A 24,674-nucleotide genomic window follows, 5' to 3' on the forward strand; every position below is an offset into this window, starting at 1 on the left:
CCATAAAAAGAAACGAAATTGAGCTATTTATAATGAGGTGGATAGACCTAGAGTCTGTCATACAGAGTGAAATAAGTCAGAAAGAGAGAGACAAATACCATATGCTAACACATATATATGGAATTTAAGGTTAGGAATTATTACCCCCGCTTTTTCATATGGGGAAACTGAGGCTCAGAGAGGTTAAGTGACTGCAGAAATCACTCAGCTAATGAATAAGGAGCACAAGAGTTCAGTGGGAAACATTAGACTTTGGTTTTAGACTTTGCATGGGGTAGGGGGTGTAGAAAGGGGAGATGAGTGTTGTTTCATAAAGGCCTGGACTTAAGCTCTAGTCATGATTAGGCCAGAGTTTTGAGACTAGAAAGGAAGTTTCAGCTTTAAACATCAGGTCCTTCCCCTGTTCTAATAGTTGCTCAACATCCCTTTAGTCTCTCCTAAAAGATCATGAGTGAAGAATAAAGTTCAGAGAGAATTGTAGTAGTTGGGATCTGTGTGTGGATGTCCACCTGTCATGTTTGTGTTCTGCCTGCTTGGGGCCTGGCCTGACACTTGTTTTGTATCTGGCTTCGTATGTTACCCTTCTTGCTAATGTCAGACTACTGCCTTCAAGGCTAGTTGAGCTTTCCACCTGGTTGGGCCAATAACTTACTTGGCTTTACCTTGCTCTTAGACACATAGATGTTGCTTGTTAGGAAGTGAGAATTGTTTGGGGATTGCTTCAGCCTAGCTAATGTAGAGTCTTGTTTGGACCTTGGTGGGAGCGTTAGTGGAAGAGGTACTGGGGAATTGTGGAAAGAGCACTCTTCTGGAGTTGGAGAGCTGGAGTTTAGTCTGAGCTCTGCTGCTAGCTTCCCAGGGCAATCTTTACCAGGCCCTTGCCCCTTTTGGGACCACCGTCTGTTCTACGAGGAGTTGGTTTGGCTAATCTCTGAGTGCCATTCCTGCTCCTCAAGTCTGTGATTTATTCAGAGATGTATTCCCTCAACAATGGAGGCTGGTCTGCCCCACCTTGGGTAGGGGGATTGTGGCATACATCTCAGAAATGTTCTCATTCTGTGGGATACTGGGCCCAATGGCAACCCTGCCAGCTCTGAGAGGTTGGGAGTGATCAGCTACACCTGGCCTTAGAGGCGAACCCTTCATAGAAAGGCCTTGGAAATGTTATGGAGCATAATTGGGTAGACGGTTGGGCAGGCCAGGGTGGCAAGAGTCAGACCTGGCCTGATCTGGGTAAGGAAGGAAGAGGTGCTCTGGAAAGGTAGTACTTGGGCAGCCCCCCAGAAACAGGCAATAGGATGGCATCATGAGGTGTAGACAGTTTAGTATAGTCTCTGGCCAGATAGTTCCTGGTCACAAGTAGTTGGTAAGCCCTCAGGAATGTGACACTGTCACTAAGCAATGTGTCACTAGAGCAGTCAAAGGCTGTGGAAGCAGGAGGAACAGCTCTCCCTTGTCACCATTCCCGTTGTGTAGAGTGTGAGGTCCTTAAAGTTGGGCCGTGGAGACCAGATGTGGCAATGGAGAAACCCAGTTTGTAATGGCAGATAAGCCTGGTCTTTTAGAAGAAGGAAAAATCATAATGCTTGCTTAATGTCAAAGCATGTGAGGTTGAATTTACTAGTGCTGATGCATTTGAATTCTTTTATTGTGGATTTGAAGCAAGGTTGGGAAAAGGGGGAAATTTGAACTCATGACCCTAGTGGCCCTAAGGGCTAGAATGAAGGTGGAGTTTAACTGTTAGGGCTCCCCTTCTTATAGTAGGGTGTTGAGTTCTGCATGGGAACAGCCTTCTGATCCATTGGGGAAGTCCAGCTTGCCTATACAGTTAGTTGGTCTTGGCCAGCTTGTGGAAGCATGTTGTAGACTCTGATTCATGTTTTGGCTTAGGGCTTTGGGCATCAGTATTTTTTAAGAGCTCCCGTAGGATATTCTAATTTTGGGCCAGGGTTGATAACTACATCCCTAACTGAAGCCTCTCCATGTTACATCTGAGAAAACTGAGCCTAAGAAACGGAGGCCTATGCCCATGAACACAGCATGAATATAGCTAAGCTGAGCTGAGATTTTGTCTAGGGCTATTTCCACTCCATTCGTAGCTGGAAGTAAAGGTGGCCCAAACAGCTCAATTGAGCATCCTCTAAACTTGGTTATTGGGCCTGGATGAGATGGGAGTTATGCACCACTCCCCACCTCAAGTACTAGAGGAAGGGGTGAGGTTCACAGAAACTAACTGGACCCCAGGGAGGTAAGCAGCTCTCTTTAGAGCTCAAGTTCACTGGCTAGGCATCTGCATACCAGTGGTGGTGGGAGAGAAAGGGTAGGACAGGATGGAAAGTGAGTAATGCTGTGGACACCAAGGCATTCAGTTAGTGGGAACATTACAGGGAGTTGGTGAGTAAGAGCCCAAGGACCTGGTGACTTCATTCCTCAGTTCCATATAGAAATGCTGGGCTGGGACCCTGCCTTGTGTCCAAGGCAAGGTGCTTTGGAACTGAAGACTGCTGATTCTCTACTTCCTGCTTCAGCTGGATGGCCTTTACATCTGACTAGGTCCCAGCCCTTGCTGCTCCTGTACTTTCAGAGTACCCCAAGCTCTCTTGTAAGCCCTGGTACCATATCACAGTGTGGTCTTTTATTATTTCCCACTGTTTTGTATGTGGCACCCCAATTAGAGAATAAATTCCTTTTATGGTTGGAAAGAGGGCTTTGCTCCCAGTCTTCCCAGAAGCACAAGAAGGTGCTTAGTGTGGAGAACCAGGCAGTGCTAAGAGGGTATCTTGGTTTCTTTTCTCCTCCCAGCCTCCAAAGGAACTTTTTATTTGAAGAGAAAGGTGACTGGGAGCTTCAGGGTGGATATAGCACACACTGCATTCTTTGGGATCCAATAATTACATCTTTTCACTACTAGATGGGGAACGCTTTGAAGTAGGGGCTTGTCATAATCTCTGTATTCTCAGTGCCCAGCACCCTGCCCCACACTTTGCAGGTGCTCAATAGCTGCTGAATTGATTGGAAGGCATCTCTTCTCCTGGTCCCTCCCTTGAGTCAGGCTAGATTCCCTAGAAGCCTTCTGTCTCCTGGGGGAAGAATCTGGAAGCTAGGGAGGAGGAAAGGGCTGCATCTGAGCATTAGCTGTTGGTGTATTCCTTGTATCCAGAAGCCCACAGTTCTTAGTAGTAGTTGACTTTTAGAGTACACATACTTTCGCATATATGTTTTTTTTTTCTTTTTTTCTTTTTCTACAGGAGGGGCAAGTATGAGGAGCCAGGGCGTGAAGTGGGAGGTTAGAAGGTGGGCACTCTTGAATGGTTGTTTCTTTTCACCACTTCCTTGTGAGAGAAGTGCTAACTGGATCCTGAAGATCCTAGACCTCGTCCAGAGGAGAAAGGCTTGTGTGCAGTGTTGGCCACTAATGGAGGTCTTTAGCCTTGGAACTTTGTGGTTGGCATTAGTTTCATTCTTAGCTGTCCCTCCCGCTGAGTTTGGCAGCTCCAACTTGATTTTCTTTTATTTTCCAAATATTTTCTAAGGGGATAGGGAGGGAAACAAGCCACTTATTATGTCCCTTTGTTTCTTTAGCCCTTAATAGGCCGGCTAGGAAGGTGCCCTTCTTCTTTCTTCTTCATGCATGCCTCTTGCTCTTCAAGGCCAGGGGTTTGAGCCAGCGGCCTAGGGGCCCCACAATCCTTGATTCAGCCTTTGGTCTGGGGCCTGCTATTGCAGGGGGGTCAGCTTGGCCCAGGGCCTTTCTGGTATCTGAATGAGCCTTTGGGGAATAGATGGTTAGTGGTCTAAGCTTATTACCTTTTTTTCCCCCACTGCCTTTACTTAGAAAGGGAATAGGTTACTGTGTATGATGATCTGGTCCAGTTTTCTTTGGTTAACTTTCAGATAAGACTCTTTCTGCCCATCTTCTATGGAAAGTAGAATGTGAAGAGTGCTATTGGTCCAGGTTTGAGACCTTGCAGATAGTGAATGGAGTTACTAGCCTAGTCTAGCAATTAGCAGACTTGCCCGTGAGGCCTGATTTTGTATGTATTGTAAGAATAGGTTTCATATTTTAAAAGCATTGTTAAAAAGAAAAAAGAGGAATATGCAACAGAGACTGTATGTGGCCCATAGAAACAGTTTGCCAACCCCTGGTAATCTATGCTTTACACTACCAAGTTATCATATACCAATTTCTTTTTCTTTTTAAGATTCCAAAATCCTTTTTTTAAAAAAATATTTATTTATTTGGCTGTGTTGGGTCTTAGTTGATGTATGCGAGATCTTTCATTGTGGCATGCGGGTTCTTCGTTGCGGCACGTGGGCTTCTCTAGTTGTGGCACATGGGCTCTTGAGCGCGCAGGTTTAGTTGCCCTGCGGCATGTGGGATCTTAGTTCCCTGACCAGGGATCGAACCCGCGTCCCCTACATTGGAAGGTGGATTCTTAACCACTGGACCACCAGGAAAGTCCCTATTATGTACCAATTTCTTATAAACTCATGATTCCTCTTCCCTGAGCCAGGCACATGGTAGGCCTTTGACTCCTGATTTATGATTGGGATGTTTGTAGCTAGTCCCTTCTGTGTTGGTTACTGACTAACCAAACCACATTGACTCCTTCTGGTGTGTACTTGGTGTCATAGTCACTGGGGGTTAGAATTAGAATTGTATCCTTCTTGGAGGGGAAAGAACCCGATGGATGATGCTCTCCTCCAGCTCACTGTTCCTGTGTAAGACTTAGCTTTTCATCTCAGATGGCCCCAAATCTGATAAGTAAGCAGCTCCTGTTGATGGTAATTAGGGAGATTTGAAAACAAAATCACAAAAGTCCAAAGCTGTGTTCAACAGGGGATTCTGGAGCAGGGGCTGATTCTTCCTGCTCCTCCCCGAACACTTCATCCCTGGCTTTGCTGAGCCTCCTAAAATCAATCCTGGCTTTTTGAGAAGGTGCCTCTTTTGTGTTCTTTCCAGACTGTGCTTGAACAGAAGGAATCCTGGGTACTTTTGGAATAAGATACAGAGACCGTTTGTTTTAGGGGTGATATTAGAGCGTAGCTTTTACCCAGACAGGGAGGCATTCTCAGCTCTATCTGGAGCCCTTACATCCAGTGTTCTGGAGGTTTGCATTTTGTTAACTGTTGTGTGTTTCTGTGGGTATATGCCTATTTGGTCACCCATGCCCATTCTTGCCGAGTTCCTGGGAATCCTGTAATGGAGACAGTATGGTGCCAAGGCTGAGTCATTCTCCTGGAAAAGCCAGGATTATAAGAGGTGTTGTACGAGATCTGCTTTGGAATGCTTTCTCTTTTCTCCTCTGCTGTCCCCACCCTTCCCCAAACACACCTAGGACTGTAGATAGCCACCCAACTCTAGGCTACTAGGCCTGGGAGACTCAACCACTGAGCTTTCTGAGGGGTGACCAGGGCTGTTACTCCTCTCCCCTTCCTTTCTGTCCCCAAAGCCCTATACCTCTACGCCCAAAAGTATAGAAGACTTGTGGAATGTGTAAAGATGTTTCTACCCTTAGGGACTGAAGCATGTTTGTGAATAGTCAGTGAGTGAGGCTAGCTTAAATGGTTTTAAGGCGACAATTAATGGTGAGCATTGCAAGTAGAGTTGCCTCAGGTTTTTCTCCTGACTTCTTTGGGCCAGTGTCTGGTCGGCATTGTTCAAGGTGACTTGAGAGAAAGGAAGATGGTAGCCATAAGATAAATTAAGTGGGCCAATTATGTAGAATTATTTTCTTTTTTAAAAAAATTTATTTATTTTTGGCTGCGTTGGGTCTTCGTTGCTGCACGTGGGCTTTCTCTAGTTGTGGCGAGCGGGGGCTACTCTTTGTTGTGGTGCATAGGCTTCTCATTGTGGTGGCTTCTCTTGTTGTGGAGCACAGGCTCTAGGCACGTGGGCTTCAGTAGTTGTGGCACGTGGGCTCAGTAGTTGTGGCATGCAGGCTCAGTAGTTGTGGCTTGTGGGCTCTAGAGTGCAGGCTCAGTAGTTGTGGTGCACGGGCTTAGTTGCTCCGGCATGTGGGATCTTCCTGGACCAGGGCTTGAACCTGTGTCTGCTGTATTGGCAGGCGGATTCTTAACCACTGTGCCACCAGGGAAGCCCCTGTAGAATTATTTTCAACCATTATTTATAGCTGCATGACCTTGGGTAAGGTATTTAACCTTGTGAATCTTAGTTTTCCATCTTTAAAATGGAGATAAAAAATGACCCCCACTTCCTTGGAATTTATGAGAGAGAAAAGAGCGCATGAGCATGAAAGTATACCTAGAAGGGTGCCTGGCATATTGAAGGTGCTTGATAAAAGCCCCTTTTCTCTTAATTTCTTTCATTGTATTTTGCCGTCTTTTAAGTATTTGAGATCAAAGAATTTTAGTACCCTAGTTAGGCTTTTCCTCTAATTTGTAAATGGGCTCCCTGCACTGCACTACCTTCCACTGCAGCCCGTTGAGGGGAAACAGTCCAAGAATTTGTGTGGGTGAATCTGTTGCTCTGTGAAGAAGAACCCCAGCTCTGGGGAGTCTTGAAAGTCCCAAGATGAGGGAGTTGGGTATTATGAGACCCAGGTTAGACAGGATGGTTTTGGAATGGGAAGAAGAGAGAATGTTCAGAGGAGACAATGGTTAGAGGAACCCTTACTCAAGAAAGCAAAACAGTTTGTGAAATCATTGGGTCCCCACCCCTTTGCAGAAGCTAGGCAGCCATAGCTGAGGCCCACCCCAAGCCCTTGCTGTGCTGGTAGCTTTCACTTCGTGTGTGTGTGTGTGTGTGTGTGTGTGTGTGTGTGTGTGTGTGTGTGTGTGTGTGTGTGTAGTAGGGTAGTGTGCGGGGGATGTTAGTCTGGTCACCCTTCCAGGTCTATCTGTGGGTAGACAGGTTTTCCATATGGACTGAAAGTGGGTTGTAGTAGGATCCCTCAAGATCTGGAGAGTGGTTCCCCCAAGGTTTGTGGAAGCTAGGGTAGGGAGTGCTCATTAAGCTAAGCTGGTACCTCAGTGTGGCTGTGTGGAATAGAACCAGCTTCCTACCTTATCTTGTATACTAGGCCACCTTGTCTGGCTTTGTCTTCAGGGATTTCTGTCTCTGCCTGTGGCATGCCTCTCCCCCACATCTGATGAGCTGGTGTTTAATACTGTGATGGTGGAAAGCTCTCTAATGTATTTTCTTCTGATTTCTGGCAAGAGGGTCAGAGAGCTGGGAAAGGAGGACTTGATACTTAACTTTGTAGTTTTGGGAGGGATTTCACATATTGTATATTTTCCTATGGCATTTGAAGGGCCTACACTCTGTGTCCTTGTACAGGCTATTTGTCTACCTGGAATACCATGAGCTTCCCTTTCCCTTTAACATCTTTTTCCTGTGAAAATATTATTTGTCATTCAGGACAGGTCTGCTCTTTCTCTAGAAACCTGCCCTCCTGCCTTCTCCATTATGGCCTGGGTGCCCCTTTATGTTTCCACAGTTTCCTCTGATTACCTCTATCACTGCTCTTGCTGTACAGCACGGTAATTCCCCATGAACTTGCAACCCCTCCCCAACAAAAACACTCTCACACACTTGCTCACTCACTTTCACAATGCACATTTGCAAGCATTAGAATCATCTCAAGGCCTGGTCCATAGTGGTGTGTGAAGCAAGCATGTATATATATGTGACTGTGTCAGGGGTAGAGGTCCTTTCTGAAAAACCTGAGGTAGGTAAGAGGTGGCCCTGTTTGCTTTTCTAGGTCTTATTAGAATTGTAGGTACAATTTTAGGACTCACTTTGGATTGTGGAACAATATCTATTGCCTGGGCCATAAGAGAGGCTGCCAGGTAATTTCTATAGAGATTCTGGTGGGCCTCTTTCCTGCTGCTATGGAAAGAAACTAAACCAAAGTTAGGGTGTGGGCGCTTCTTACCCTACCCGAAGAACTCTGATGTGTGTATGTGTTGGGAGTGAGTGGTTTCATGCATGCTCAACCTTACCATTAGGGGATACAAAGATTGTAAGTTTCTGGTGGTAGGGGTGCTAAAAACCCTGGTATTGTTGGTTAGATAGGTTAAACAGTTTTTACTGGTCTCAGTAAATTAGTAGCTGAGCTTGTGGTTTGGAGGGCAAGATGTGGCTTTATCAGCTCAAAAAATACAGAGCCAGCATTTAAAGAAGTCATGTTAATCTACATAGGGACCAAAATTAATAAGCTGGATGTCATGTCCCTGTTCTCTTACTGACTGCCCCCCTCACCCTGCCCTAGGACTTTTCCAAAACAATCATAGATCCACAGAGCTCAAGGACATTATTTGGGCTCTCTATACCTCTGCTTCCAGGAAGGTTACCGTGACAAAAATGAAGACTGTGGCTACAAACAGAGATACCTAGGGCAGGTGTGATGCCAGATGCCACTCTTCAGCCTTCAGCACATCCACTGGAGGCAGGTGCTAAGAGTTGGTATTTTCTTAAGGCCTATATGACAAACCTTGTTCCTTGATGGGGGCAAGAGTTAGATTGGGCTGCAAGATTAGGTGTCAGAGAGCAGCAGGCTGGTTGGGACTGGGGACGACTTGTTTAGGGGTAGTCAGTCAAGGTCTCCCATATAAATCTAGCCTGGGATTATGCTGCACTGAAGGTCTGCACTTAGTGAGGCAGTGCTGTGGAATGGCATCTGCCTTCTGATTTCTCACCCTGGATGAATGAGGAGGCCCTCCCTGAATATTCAGATGGAATGTTCAACTGCATTCTTTGCTACTTATAGTCTGGGAAGGGAAGACAAGGGGGGATCCAGGGCGTCAGCTGGTCAGAGAGGAGTGAAGGGAAATTGAACAATGAGTGGGCTCAGACTGTGGTACCCCCTCACCATCCCTTCCTCTGATCTTGTTGGGGGAGCTGTTCCTATTGGACTGAAGTCATTTTCTTTTATCCAGTGGCCAAAGCCACTCTAGGCCCATTAAGACCCTGTGCAAATCATGTTGCTTTAGCAGAAATGCTGATACTGGCATCTAAAACCCATGTGTAGTGAGACTTCAGTGATGTTTGGGAGCCTTTAAAAAATACGTTTACTGTATTTTTGCATCTCCTGGTTCATTAATCAAGGAAGAGCATTGGCATGTTTTCTTTCAGTTTCCAAATATAGGAGAAGTTGCCAATTTGTGTTTTCTCAGAAAATTCATTTTTCCAGAAGTACTTTGGACCATCACCATCTTTCTCTAGGCATGGGTCCTCCAGTGTGGAAGGTGCTCCAGTGGTTAGCTGGTCACCCTTCCTGTCCCTGTCTGTGAAACTGGGAGATTACTGCAGATTTTTCAGCTTGATCAAGCAGGTTACTCTAGCTCCCTCCCCAGTCAAGGAACGCCTCTTCCAGGGAGGGGAAGTGTGGTAATGACATTATCTTTCCCCAGGCAGCCACGTGTTCTCTGAGAACAGGATGTGGGGAGGGCTGGGGCCCAGTCACAGGGTATGGGGGCGGGCACGGGAAAGTGGGCTGGTAGTGTGGCCATGTGGGTTGGTGCCTGCCTCCTTGGCTTTGAGAGGCATGAAGAGCCCCTCTATTCTCGAGTGTTAACTCGTGTACACCCACCCACCCATGGCATGTCTGTGTTCTTACTCTAAGAAAGAACTGTAAACACCTGTGAATGAGGCCCAGCTCTTCAGGTTGGAGAAACTCAGTGGCAAGAAGTGGGTGGGCCCAGGCTGCCCGCTGTATCAGCCCATGCCTTGTGACTCCTGCAGCCATAGGCCATTTTGGCAAGGTTTTGTCCAGGGAGCTGTACCCCAGTAGAGAATGGGGTTGTTTTGTTGCTTATCCCCAGGCCCCAGTCACTCCCCTCTGAACAGATGGCTGCCTAGAACACTAAGGTGATTTGCATGTTCAGTTTCCTTTCAGGCCCCATCCTCTTCTTTTCCCCGCCCCCACTACTTCTTCTGGGGACCTTTGGAGATGTGCTGCCTGGGGTGGGGAAAAGAGGATGTAGCTAGCTTCCTGTGCAAGGGAGGGTGGGGCGCCCGCCTTCCTGCCTGTCTGCCCACCCGACCAGCTGACAGCGCTTGAGGAACTGACTGTAGAGTTAAGTTCAGAGTCATCAGAGGCAAAGGGGCTTTCTGGGCATAGGGATGAGACTTTGCTCTTGTTGGTCTCTCATCACAGTTCTCCACCACGAGGATTGCTGGGCTCCCTTTTCCTAGAATCACAAGGCAAAAAAGGGCTTTTAGAGACTAACTGGTCCAATCACCTCATACCATAGATGGGTAAACTGAGCCCCAGGGAGTCTTTAAGTCCTCTAAGGAATCAGCAGAGTTAAGATGAGTAGATTTTTACAGGGTTAGAACTGGAGCTCCCTCCCTTCCCCCAAGCTGCTAGTCCAGTGGTTTGCAAACTGTATTTGGCCAAGCTGCCTGGGGAGCTGTAGCCATCCTTCGACCAGAACAATTCTACTTTTATGTACTTTATATCCTGAAATTTCATGAGATTTTCTGTTTGGGAGAATGAAGAGGCAGGAAGCTGCTTAAAAAAGTAATAAAACTGAAAACCACTGATCAAGACCTACCCAGTACAGTTAGGGACACTCCAACCTAGAGGGGGAAGGGACTATCTCAAGGTTACTGGTCCACTGTTTTTGGCTGGTTGCTTCCAACTAATGGTGTGGCTCCCTCCACTAGAAGAAAGACTGTTCCCACCCTGTGCTGCCTTGGTCTTCTCCCATCCCAAGGAGAGCCCCTCTTGTAGCACCCTGAGACAGAGCTAGAGGCCAGAGGCCACTAGGTTTCTTGGATGAAATAAATGATAGCAAGTAAGCCTTTGGAAGGACTCTCTTGCAACCTTAAATAAGAGAAACTTGGAAGGGCAAAGAACAGTGTACTTGCTAGTAGTCGAGGAGACCTGGGTTCTAGTCCTGTCTCCTTCACACTTGAGCAAATTGCCATTTACCTCACTGAGCTTCCATTTTTCCTGTCTATAAAATGGTGCTTATCTCTGCTCTGCCTTTCATACAGAGTTGAGTTCAGTGAGAGAATGCATGTGGACAGTGTCTTTTAAAGTGTAAAGCACTGTGCACATGGGGTTAGGATTTTTATTGTATAAGGGTGAGCCAGAGGTCCTGGATTGGATAATGAGGTTGCAGGAGAAAGGAACTAAAATGTATCAAACATCTAATACATGCTAGGTGCCAAGCCAGGTCCTTTCTTATGAGTAAAGGAGATAATGCTGTCCTCACAACAATCTGTGAGGTAGGCATTGTTACTCCCATTTTACTTTCAGGAAAACTGATGCTTCAAGAGATCTAGGGACTTGCAGTGCCCCCAGGGCTTCCTTCCAGGACCCACACTCTCCATCATGTATTTGTAAAGAGACCTTAAGAAAGTGCTGTGGTTTCCTTTGGGGCTTTCCAACCCCATTCCCTGCTCCACTCCAGCCTCTCTCCTCTGGTGGGGATGAAACTGTCTCTTGTTGCCTTCATGTCTTAGTCATGGGCTCTTTACCTCTTGCTTTCCTTGGTGGTACACCAGGTGCACTTAGGTGCCCTTTGGGTGTTAGTTAGCTGACAAAAAGGGTCAGCTCCCTTTTTGTTGATGAGGGCTTCCTACTGCCCTGGGGTGCTGGTAGCAAGAGCCTGGGATTTGTTGCTAGTTGGACAGACCTGGTTCTTGGCCAAGATCATGCAACTAAAGGATGGCAGTTGCTTCCGTTCATTGAGATCAGTTTCCTCATTTGTAAAATGGGCCTAAAGGTGGCTTACTTCATGTGTGTTTCATGTGCTGGTAAATGTTTCACAACAAACTCTCTGGTGAAGCCATGATTTGAACTGTTTACTAATCCCTGTGGTGTAAATACTCTCACCATGGCCAATTTCAAACTACCAATACAAGGGCTTTGAAGGAGGAGTTGTACGGAGTGGCACATGATCAGCTCTAGTACGAGCTGGTTCCAGTGCACTGTTATTAATCACACCTATTTTAGAGTCCCAGGCTCACTCCCACCCTCAATCTGTTCACATCTATATGCAAATGCAAGACCCTCTCACCATGTTTTTTCTGTTCCCCAAGTTCCCAGAGCATCCAGGAAAGAGAGAGTATCATTTAAGGTCTGCTTCTTGCCTGAACGTTCTCCCAAGAGAAAGTGTTTAAGGGGCAGAGAACTTGACAAGATTTTGATTGGGGCCCTAATTAGAGTATTATTATTATTATTATTTTGCGCGGTACGCGGGCCTCTCACTGTTGTGGTCTCTCCCGTTGCGCTCTGGACGCGCAGGCTCAGCGGCCATGGCTCACAGGCCCAGTCGCTCCGTGGCATGTGGGATCTTCCCAGACCGGGGCACAAACCGTATCCCCTGCATCGGCAGGCGGACTCTCAACCACTGTGCCACCAGGGAAGCCCCTAATTAGAGTATTTTGATCAATGTGTTTTGGCTGCTGAGGTATTTGCACCAGTTGTTTCCTCCCACTGTCTAATTCTTAACTAGATGGGAAGATAATGGAAGGCTCTGGACAGTGGCCTGAGGGTATGGTCATATCAGAAAGCACTTAGCTGTCTTCCTTTTTTTTGGCTGAGCTGGGTCTTCCGAAGCGGGCTTTTCTGTAGCTGCAGCCTGCAGGTTTAGTTGCCCGGGGGCATGTGGGATCTTAGTTCCCCGACCAGGAATGGAACCCCATGTCCCCTGCATTGGAAGGCAGATTCTTAACCACTGGGCCACCAGGGAAGTCCTGCACTTAGCTTTCTGATTGGAATTCCAAAGCTTTCTCCTCCCTCTTCTGCCTGCAGAGCATCCTCTGCTGGGTTCTAACCTAAAGGTTCCTGCCATGAGGATCTCTGGGCCAGGAAGCATTTTGGAGGACCGGAGCTCTGGTCTGACCTCTCATTTCATCTCAACAGCATCTGTGCCAGGTGATGTTTCTTTAAACTTCCCAGAGGGTAAGAATCACTTGGGACAAAGCTACTGCTTCCCAAGCTCCTCCTCTGGAGAGTCTGTTTCAGTAAGCTTGGAGTGGAGTCCAGGTATCTGGGTTTTTAAACTAGTGCCCCAAATGATTCCCAACAGTTAAGTTTGGGAAACACCACATTACCACTGCACAACTGTCTGCCAGGTGGATGTCATTATGCCCATTTTACAGATAGGATGATTGAGAGATCATGACTTGTTATTGGCAGAGATGGATGCTGCCCTCAGGTTTTTAGACTACAAATTTATGTTCCTGCTACAAGAGAGAAATGGCTTTAGTATATAATAGTGTCTGTGGTGGTGGGAAGTGATGATACTAGGTAGGGAGGGGCAAGGATAATTCCTGCCCTACTTTACAAATAAAGAGACCAGGTTGCAGAGGGCTTTGGAGGCAGTAGCAGGACTGACTGCATTCCTGATCTTTTGTGGAGGTGAACTGCATTCAACTCTGGAGAGCCATTCACTAGGCTAACCGGCCTAGATGTCCCTGTAGTTACTGCTCTCTACTTGGCTTTGTTTCCCTTCCATCAAGCATCCCTCTGGCCATATTAACACCAGCACATGAGAGGCTGTATTCCATTCCAGAGGTTCCCAAACCTGGCTGGGCCTTGGAATCATCTGAAGCTCTTAACTTCTGGTGCCCAGGCCCTGCTTCTTACATAATAATAAATCATGATCTCTGTGGATGAAGCCAGGGAATCTGTATTTTAAAAAGTTTGTGATTTTTCTGGATAACAGCTGAAGGACTTTGGACGTCTTAGTGTGTTGTGTTGAAGGGTTGGGAACTTGTATATATTGATGGGACATGTTTGGAGAAAATGGCAAGGCAGAGCCTAGAACGAGGAAAGAAAATCAGGCAGCCTTTAAAAGGACAAGGTAGCATAGGTACTCTGTTGTATTCTGCCTCCCCTCAGGGCTCTGCTTCTTGGGGGAAATCCCCATCCCTCCCAAGAGAGAAAACATTTAAAATAATGCAAGGATGTGTGTGTGTCTACCTGATGTGCATGGCTTCAAACTGTGTAACCAAGTAGAAATCTAATCACATTTTTAGAGTTTGCCCCTACAGTCAAAGAGTCCTTTATGCTAGGAGGGTTCTCTGGAGGTCTTCTTGGGCAATCCATAGCCCTTAAGTGCAGTTGAACAGGTTTTTGTTTTAAATCATTTCAGAGAGGTAGAATATTTGTAATAATATGGCTTAAAAAGGAGGGGTTAGTAATCATCACATTCTACTTATGATATACCAAGTACTTTCATGTCTGTTATTTTAACTTAAATCTCCCAGTAACCCTGTTGTGAGGTTGATGTTATTAGACCCATTTTATATATTAGAAAACTGAGTTTCAGAAAGAGGAAGGTCAGAGAGACTCCAGAACCTCTTTCTGCTATACCATGATTTGTTCCTCAAAGAACTGAGACCATTATTTCTGGGACGAGTGCTGCAATTTTGTGAGTTCCCCAGATACCAGGTTTGGCTGTTGGCTTACCAGCAACATTGGCAGGAAGCTGACCTTAGCTTAGCTCTGGGGTTGAAAACAGAGCTGCTTTTTTTTTTTTCAATTTTTATTGGAGTATAGTTGATTTACAATGTTATGTTAGTTTCAGGTGTACAGCAAAGTGAATCAGTCATACATATACATATATCCACTCTTTTTTAGATTCTTTTCCCATATAGGTCACTACAGAGTATTGAGTAGAGTTCCCTGTACTATACAGTAGGTCCTTATTCGTTATCTATTTTATATGTAGTAGTGTATATATGCCAATCCCAATCTTCCAGTTTATCTCTTCCTCCCTTTCCCCGCTGGTAACCATAAGTTTAGAAAACAGCTTTTTGATTTACCCTGGAAGCCTCCCCTTTCTCCTGCATAGTTGACTGATCCTGGCTTCAGCAATTTTAATACCGAGGAGCACAGGACAGGGCAGAAATCCCATGAGTAATGGATGGAACCCAAGCTGAGGCTTAGATCATCTCCAGTGCCTTTCAGAGCTGGGATGCTGGAGGTCGCTGTGATGTGTTCTTGAGCACAGAAAGTAGAGCCCTCTTCTGGTGCTCTGGGCAGAACTGGTGTCTCCAGGCAGCTGCAAATGGTCTGTGTTTCCAGTCTATAAATACTTCCTGTGAAACTTGTAGGCAGGAAGCTGGGTCAAGCAGGAAACTGATGCTAGAGACTGAAGCCCAGCTGGGTGGGGCCCCAGAGAGGGGCTTAACCCATTTGAGAGACTTATTTTATTAATGATGGGCCCTCTTTCCTTTTATTTCGGCAGCTTCAAAGTTTTATGAGAATTGAAGAATCTGTTGTTCTTGGCTATCTAGATATAAATCCGTTCCTCAAATTCCCTGCCTCTTTCCTTGCTGTGTCGTCTCCACCCTCTCTGTACCTCCCCGCCCTGTCCCAACCTCCAGCTTGGCTGTGACTGCTGCCAGGGACCTTCCCAATCAGTTGCTATCCAAGTTTTTGCAAAAGAAAATATCCTAGAAACAAGGGATCTTTGAGTTTCCTTCCATGCTGTTATAAAAGGTTTAGTCTCCCTAGAATGGGTGATGGTGAATGTATCAGAGCCTGAAGGTTAGGCTTGCCCTCTGTCATAAACTAGACTTCCATTCGGTGTCAGCTTGGAGTTTTTCATGGAAGCAAGCTGGTCCTGCCTCCTCCACATAGTCTTTCCAGCTCAACAGCCTGACATGTCTCCTGTTTTCGAAGTGCTAGGATGTTTCTATTGCTTATTATGGCCAGTGGTTCAAGAGCCAGATTTTTAATCCTTGCTCTCACACTGTCCAGCAGCTGTGTGACCCTGGGCCAGTGCTTCCCCTTCCTTGGACCTCAGTTTCCCGAGCTGTATATTGCAGAGTTTGAATCAAGTGATCTCTAAGGTTCCTTTCAGGTCTGATAGTTGGGGATTCTGGATTATTTATTCTTTTGGAGAATAGGGATGAGAAGTTCAGAAGGGTTTATTCTGGAGGTGCCAGATGAGATTCTAGGATGAGTGGATTGAAATCTTGAGGAAATTTAAAGAGGAATGGCTATGCTAAGGAGCTTGTGGGGCAGTCCCCTGTGCCTTGGAAAGAGAGATGTGCTGGGGTGGGGGATAGGGGAGTGGGTGGTGTTTGCTCCTGGGATATGGTTTGTATGAGCTGATTTTGAAAATAAGTCCTGGAGTTAGGTATAAATGGTGAGGAACTAGTTTCCTTCCTGACCTTCATGTGTTGAGAAGAAGAGGGGGAATCTACCTTAGTCTGAGTTTGAGCAAAAGACTGTGCAATTAAGGCTGAATTAATGGGGAAGCTGTAGCTTACTAAGGTAACCTCACTGTTTCTGACCTTTGACCTTTTCAGCTTTGTTCTCTGTCCTGAGCTCTCCTCCTATAGTGACAATGTAGTTATATTCTCATTGCTAAGAGGGGTTAGTTTTGTTTGGGGTTACTCCTCTAAGTATATGATAACTGGAGGAGTAACACCCAGTATCCAATATGCCCTTGTCTCCCAGTTGAAATGCTTCTCAGGGAGCTTTTGGAAGGCAGGACTGGGACAAAGCAAGTGAAAGGGGACCGTTGTCTCCCATGCCCTTTGCAGCAGTTGGAGTGATTAAAGAATTACTGCTGACCCATTAAAGGTATGGGTGTGCATGGGGTTGGGTGTGGTCTCCTTTCTAGAACCTACTGGGAAAAAGCACAGGCATAGGAAGGGTTAACCCTAGGCAGGTCTTGCCAGCTGTATTAAGGGTCTGGAAATGGGCAGGAAGAGGTCAGAACAGATAACTGTACCAGGTACCACTTCCAAGTCCACAGGGAAGAGACTGAGTTGCCGGGAAGTGAGTCAGTGGAGGAGGAGGAGGGGAAGGGGGAGGGGGAGAATGCCTCCTAGGCTAGAGATTCAAAGCAACCCTTGTTTTACCCCTTATGGAAAACAGCTGCTTGAGGCAGTGCTGTCATCCCAAGAGGCAAGACAGACCAGGCCCTGCCCTGCCCTGCCCTGCCCTGGCCCCAGTTCTGGAAGCAGGAAGTGGTGGGTGCTAGAGCCTAAATAATGGGGATAGGCAGTTTGAGTGACACTGTGGTGACTGCTCTCTGCCCAGGGAAGAGACTGAAGTTCTGGGGTTACCCTGGTAGGGCTTGTCCTGCCTCTGGCCACCCTCCTACACTTACCTTTGCCTTCTCCATAGCAGCAGTGCCACTGAAAGCCCAGAGGAGTTGGGCCTTTGAAGAGAATGGTGGGGTGGCAGGTGAGGGGTGATGTCATTGAGCTCAGCCCCGACTGGGCTGACTCATAAGCTCTGCCCTGGCAAGGGGGCCTTCCCAAGCAGTGCTTCCCAGATGTGCCCAGGCTTCCTATGCTAAAGTGTTTGGGCCTTAGCCAAAATAGCTGCCAAGGCGGTGTCTGAAGTCAGCAGTGAAATCAGCGTTACTGGAGAGGTAGGTGGAGTCAAGGATGGTGCTCTGGGAATGTCCAGAAGACTTGTCTTCACCACTTGCTGGCTGAGTAAATGTGGTTTCAGTGATGTTGAGTGAGACTGTGAGTGAAGGGGCTTCGCACATAGTTGCTATACAGTAAGTGTTCATTTCCATCCTTCTGTTACCTGCCTTTATGCTCGTCAGTTTCCTTATCCATGGTGTGAGGCTGGTAATGCCATTTGCCTTCTGTTTACAGGTCCATGCTTCAGACAAGCCACTTGTGATTATTTGACTCTCTCTGCTTTGTCCTCTATCTCCCCCAAATTCCTTTCCAGGAAAGAGCCATCTTGTAGTTCAGTGACAGGGGTGAGTAAGAGGAAACTTTGCCCTGATCTCACTGTGGCCCAGCTACTGCTCATCTGGGTGCTCCTGGCCCTAGGGAAAGAGAGGTTCCCTTATTTGAAGCTGGCCAGGTCCAGAGAGCAAAGTACCCCAGCTGTTGCAACCAAGGCAGAGGTAGCATGTGGCCTGGTTATTTTGTTTCTTAGGCCAGCCAACTGGGGACACAGGAGAGATCCCAGTTTGTTGAGGGCTTTGGATGACAGACCACTGACATGGACTTGTTAGTGTCCAATGAAAGGCTTGGTGTGGGAAGTGTCTGTGTTCAATTGTTCAATAAATAACAGTGGATTTATTGTTCTTGCACTAGGGGTGGGAGGGCTAGGGTGTATGAGAGGGTGTCACCCCCCCACCACACCCAGACTTTTTTTGTTCCTTAAACTCTAAATGTTCTCCAGAGACACAGTTTTCAAGGACAGGCTTAGACAGGGCGTTAGTTCTCTGTTGGGGACCACATCTTGAAATGCTACTCCACCCAGGCCAGCTCCTCCACTCCTGCTGAGCTGAGGGCCTGCCTGGGAACTTTCTGCTGACTTTGGAGGCTTTATTTTCAAGTTCTTGCCTCTCAAACTAGACTGCCCTCTTCTCCTCATTGAGATTGAAGAGGCCAGGCCCAAAAGGAAGGCAGTGGGTGCCCACTAGGGTGAGCATCCAGTGGGCCCTGTGTGGCAGTGGGTCTGGGCCTGCAGCTCCTTGTACACATTTGAGTCTCAGATTACTCTTATGGAAAACAAGGGATATTCTTTGATCAACACTCCTGCCCTATACCTATCACCTTCAACCCCAGTCATGCTATTACCCTTACTACCCCCTACCTCTGACACACAGAAAAAAAGGAGAACACAGACCCATGACCCTGTCTTCATGACTCACATTTTCTTCTGAGTTAAGTGATGGCAAGAAGAGAAGTCCCTTTGTGTTTGCTTTTCTTTCCAGTTTTTTTAAACCTAAGATTATTTGTCTCCACAGTGAAGTTCAGGGAACCACAGGCTGCTTTCCCTCGAGAAGCAGCCACAGTGGAATGACAGAAACTCTGAGCAGAGATTCTAGAGAAGTAGGTTCCAGTTTGGTTTCAGCTGGACAGCTTCAGATTTGAGGAGAGCCCTTGTTCTGGGGCGATGCTCTATTAGGAGGGAGGAAGCTGTACAGTACTAGCCTCTCTGACATGCTTATTCCTAACCCAGGCTGAGTTCTTTTCTACCAGTTGATTTATTTAAGAAACATTTATTTACCAAATATTTAAGTTAAATATTTGGACTTGTGGGCCAGCCCTTGAAGATGATAGATTGGTATGACCTGTGATTGACATGATCTGCAAGAGACACTGAATTTCCTTTGAAAATTCTTCCTAGTAGTGTGAATTAAAGGGAACTCTTGGGACTTCCTTGGTGGTCCAGTGGTAAAGAATCCGCCTTCCAATGCAGGGGACACGGGTTTGATCCCTGGTCAGGGAACTAAGATCCCACATGCCGCGGGGCAACTGAGCCCATGTGCCACAACTACTGAGCCCCCTCACCTCAACTAGAGAGCCTGTGTGCCGCAAACTACAGAGCTCATGCACTCTGGAACCCACACGCCACAACTACAGAGCCCACGCACCCTGGAGCCTGCACGCCACAACTAGAGATAGAAAATTCACACGCCACAACTAGAGAAAAGCCCGTGCACCGCAATGAAAGATCCTGCATGCCCCAACGAAGATCCTGCGTGCTGCAACTAAGACCCAACACAGCCAAAAATAAATAAAATAAATAAATAAATAATAAATCTTAAAAAAAAAATAAAGAGAACTCCTAGCTGTGGAATGTTCCCTAGAGCCCCACCCCTTTCCTCGGTGTCCTCCCTGGGTGCTTTCTTCTAAAAAGCCCTGTTCTGATTCTGCCCCACCCTGCTCAGAACCTTCAGGGTGGCTGGCCACTCTCAACAGGATTAAGGCCCAGCTTTCTAGCATATTCTTCAAGACCTTCCACCTACCTTCCTGGCCTCTCTGCCCACTCTTCACCTTGCAGGCCTCATTTACCCTGGAGGAGACCTGCATGCTTTTTTTTTTTAATTACAAATGTGTTTTTTTTATTCAAACAGAAAGTCACAAAAATTATAATCATCCTCATCAGTTCACTCAGTCCCATGTAATTAATTTTTTTTTCATCTTGATCTTTTGTTAGTACTTTTATGAATTAATCAGTTTTCCATTAGAGTTCTGAAAATGCTTATTCATTCAGTTCAGCAGTATAGACCTGCATGCTTTTATCTCTGTCTCCTTTTGGGCCATTGCACGTGTTTCTTTCTCTACCTAGGGCATTTGTATGCTCTTCCCCCCAATTCCCACACTCTCCCTTTTTCAAAATCCAGGTTATCCTTAGAGACCAGTGCAAATACCACTTTGAACTATGGTTCCGTATTTCCACAAAATGTTTCTTCTGTTCTGGTATGTCACTTCTCAGGGTTTCCCTTGTATATTATAATTTTGCTGTTAATTCAGTAAGTACCTTGGGGTCAGGGACTGGTCCTGTAGCTCTACTGCAACCATAGTTCTTTAAACATACTATTCCATTAATATTGGGTAAACTGAAATAAATTTATAGGAAGCTCCTTAACCTGGAGTCCTTGAGCCTCCGTGAAGTCCATGGGTATAATTTGAAGTGGGAAGGATCTATGAAGTTGGATGGAGGAAAATTACATATTTGTTTTCACTAACCTCTCACTGAAATTTAGCCCCTCTTTCAATTATGAATGTAGGCCAAAAAAAAAAGTTAGTACCTATGACTTTGTCACCAGTGGAAATCTAAGATACTTTTGTATCACGATTTACTTATTATAGATTTCTCAAAATATCATTTATGCCGAAGACAAAGTTGAAATTACAGTAGTAATAATTAATAAGACCCAGTGTTAGGTAAATATATAATATAATAAAGAAGTACATATTAAACTTTGATAACTATTTCAGTATAATTGGTCTCTTTGTATCTACTTTATTTCATGCATTTACAAATATTCTGAGAAGGAAGTCCATAGACCACACTAAACTGCTTGGCAAGGTCCATGGCACAAAAATGTCAAGATGTAAAATGTTCCCACCTCTGATTCTGTATACTATGTTATATCTATCTCTTATATCCCCTTGCTTAGTACTGTTCATTTAGCCAGTATCTTGTGAGTACCCACTGAGTCTTGGATACTAGAGAGGTAACTCTAATTAAGACAGAAACCTTGAGGTGAGAATGAAATTTCTCAGTGCACTAAAAGGGCCACTGTCCCTTTTCTACTCTTCCCTATCCCTATCAAGTCATTGGTGTTTTGAGGGCTCACCTGACTCAGCTCAAGGGTGATTTAAGGCTAGATGTTGAGGCCAAATTCCAGCCCTTTGGGCCTCATTCTCCCTACCTTATGAGGGCCTATTCTATGGAGGTCACTGTATTGGCAGGAAGCCTAGGTAACACTGAGTCAAAGTGGCTAACCCTGCCCGTTGTCTCCCACTGGGGTACTTGCCTTACTTGTTCCTGCCTTCATGGCCTTTCCTGTCCCATTGTCAATCCTGAAATAGATTTCCTCCTTGGCTCCCTGGTGAGATTTATTTACAAAATTGTTCCCCAGGCCTAGTCCTCATCAGAATTGTTTAGCTGGCAAAATTGCTGTCTGGCCCTCTCTTCCCTGCTAGCTGACCCCTGTGCTCAGGAAGGGCCCATAGGTGTCAAAGACTGATAAGGCCTTATGTCTTACCCACTCCGTGGGGATTTGCATCTTTGACAATTCTATTTTTAGTTCCCTCCCAATAGTATAAGTAATATGTGAGCATCTTAGAAAATGTAGATTAGTTTTTTTTTTAATTTAAAGAAGGGAGAATGCTCTCATAAGATCACTACCCAAAAACCAAGACTGACTAACACTTGGGTATGGTTCCAATAACCTCTGTATGCATACTTTTTACAAAGTTGAGCTCATGAAATCTTGTTGCTTAGTCTTCCTTACTTAATATTACTGAAGTATTTGCCTTGGGCATGAAATAGTCTTTATGAATATTTTATATGACCATGTAACAAGCCATCTTGTGGCTATACCATATAGGTTACTTAAGCAAAATGTCCAACAACAACAAAGAACACTTAATCTTTGATTTCTTTTAATGGAGACTTTTACACTTTGGTGTAAGAGGAGTTTGGCGTATTGGTTTAAATTGTGAGGCTTGGACTTAGATCTGAATTCAAACCCTGTCTTCCCCACTTACTAGTGATGTGACTTTAGGCAAATATCTAAGTCTTCATCCCCACTGTGGAGATAATACTCTCTACTTCACAGGGTGATTGTTGATATTAAATGGGGTAGTGCATATAAAGTGCCTAGTGAGTAATAAGTCTGCATACATGAAAGCTGCTGCTTATTATTGCTATTAATACTATTACCACCACCACCAAGCTTTCAGCCAAAGGAACATATCTCTATTGATGAAATTTCAGCTATCATTGACTTTGGCTAGGGGATCTCTTCTTAAAGGTAGAGGGTACTTTTTCTAGTGCCTGTGAAATACTGTGTGTTTCCATCTGGGCCTGTCCCTATTCCTTTTCTCTCTGCTGACTTGGCTTTGGGAAGTCAAGCACCTCTGTGCTGCCCACACCTATCTCTGTTGAGGCCCCTTTCCTATCTTGAGCCTAGGGAGACCAGTGAGACATAAATACAGGAAGTGTTAACAATGTAAGTCAGTATATAGAACCATAGACGTCAGCACTGAAATGGTTGTTGGAGATTGCCTACTGTAACTGACAACCTCCACGCCCTGCACTCCTGCCCTTGCACAGATGAGGGGAACTAAGGCCCAGGAAGGGGATAAGACTTATCCAAGGTTGTGGAGTGAACCAGTTATGATGCTAGGCTTAGAATGCAGTGTTCTTTATCCTGCCCTTAACTTGCCTCTGCAAAGATCAGTGCTGTAGATAATCCAGGCTATAGATCAGAGGTGGGGAGAGAACGCTGTGGGCTTGCAGCTGGCTGGTGTAGGTGGAAGAAGTACAGTCAACACTTGTTTCCTCTTGATAGTAGGTTGATTTGCATTCATTTGTTTGCCCCTTGGTAAGCATTGCCCTGTAGCTCTGGGGTTTTTTGTCTTCAGTAAACTGGTTGGGAGCAGGGGCTAGGTTATTGTTTGTTAAAATAGTCTCCCTTCCTTCACACCAGTATCTAAGTGTCTTAGGTTCTTGCATCTTAGTTCCCTCTCCTGTGGTTGAACAGAGACTTGTCCCAGGCTCTGCTGAGCATAGAGCCAGAAAACTAACTTGCCTCCTTTGATCTCATCCTAGATCAATGTGCGTGTGACCACCATGGACGCAGAGCTGGAATTTGCCATTCAGCCCAACACCACTGGCAAGCAGCTGTTTGACCAGGTAAGGGAGGGACTTGTTGCTCCTTAGCCCCCCACTTCTCCCAATAGCTTCCACCATAATACCCACTTTTGGGGAATCTCTTCTACTCACTCCTCCAGGATAGGTCAAAACAAAGGCTGGCCTCAGCCTTAATAACAAAGGAGGCAAAGTTTAACTTTGGCAGCCTACACCTTGATGGCCCCGATTAATCCTATCCTTGGTGCTGAACATGGGAGAAAAGAGAAGTGAGTAGGATATGACTGTGCTAGATGCTTTTAAAATGTCAGCATGCAAAGCCTTTCTCTCAACTCTGAAAGATGTAAGTGATCTCTATTTTGATGATGACGCTCAGAAATTAAATAACTTAATTGCACTCAGCTGGTATCTGGCTGGTATTTGAACCCCATGTTCTTGTCACTACAACATGGCCTCTGTCACATTGTTTTTTCTTCCTAGTAGAAGGAAACCAACATATTCTCTCTGAAGTAGTGTGCTCTATGTACATTTCCCTCAAGGAATATTGGGACTTAGGATACCACTGGGGGTGATGAATACAATAAGAGGATACCTCAGCTCCTGTAATCATGCCATGGAGATAATGCTGAAGTGGTCATTCCCATCTCCAATCCAAGGGGTGTTCCTTTGCTGTGAATCATCATTGTCAAAAGGGATGTGCTATGTAATAGGCAGGTGGGGGCCACAGAATCTGTTAGCATTCAAAGACCCTCCAGGGGCCAAAGGAGTGTGCCATCTGTGACCAGACTTCTAGGAGTAAAAATGGGTTCCCATTTCCAGAGATTGGAATCCCTCCAGGTGGGCCATTATCCTACTTCCACACCCGCCTCTGGTGAGGTGGGAGTCTAACATTGTCCTGGATGTTGGGACCGCATGTCCCCTTAATGGATTTTCCAGGCCCTCTTGCTTCCCTTCCTTTGCTCTCTGAGTACCTCTGCTGTCTGAGAGCTTACCCAGAGTTGGGAAAGGAAAGGAAGAAGGAGATTATATTCAAATGAGATCATTCTGTTACTATGAATACTCCTGACTGGTGAGGGGAGAGGATGGAGATGGGGATGGTGCAAGGCTGTTTTCCATTCAGATCTCTATGTAAAAGGAAGGAAAATATGCCTAGAAATGTGAGGACAGCTTGGGCATGTCTCCTGAGTCCCTGATGTCATGTGGTAGAGTGGGAAAATTGTTGTCTATGGCTATTACAGATGAAAGTTAACATTTGTCCAGGGCTTACAGTATGTCAGGTACTGTGACAGACATTTTGTGTACCATATCATTTGACTATCACAAGGCCCAATGAATGCAGGAATTAGTACTGGCCCCATTTTACAGATGGGGAAACAAAATCTTCATATTCGTAGCTAGGCCTTGGGAAAATTATTGAACCTTTCTGGGTTGGTAGTCTCATTCCTCTCCTGGCCCTGCCCCCCAAAAGTGGGTCTAATACCTACCTCAAAGGCTTTTTGTGAGGTTATGAAAGAGTATGTTATTTGTATCTCACTTGCTACTCAGAAAACTTGTTACGGTGGTTTATAATTATACAAAAGGATAAATTAGAAATAGGAGAGAAAGGCAATAAGAAAATATAAATAGAGAAGTGAGTGTTATGTG

The 24,674-nt window shown here is 45.7% G+C and overlaps 1 protein-coding gene across 1 annotated transcript in view; it reads left to right on the forward strand.

The window, feature by feature from the left end:
* The window catches only part of MSN (moesin), a 67,901-nt gene that overhangs the window by 19,655 nt on the left and 23,572 nt on the right, over positions 1-24,674 (forward strand). The window contains exon 2 of the mRNA XM_030851495.3: positions 22,992-23,075. Within this exon, the coding sequence (XP_030707355.1) occupies positions 22,992-23,075 (84 nt within the window). The remainder of the gene's footprint in view (positions 1-22,991; positions 23,076-24,674) is intronic.

This window comes from Globicephala melas, chromosome X (genome assembly GCF_963455315.2).
Source record: "Globicephala melas chromosome X, mGloMel1.2, whole genome shotgun sequence".
Classification (NCBI taxonomy): domain Eukaryota; kingdom Metazoa; phylum Chordata; class Mammalia; order Artiodactyla; family Delphinidae; genus Globicephala; species Globicephala melas.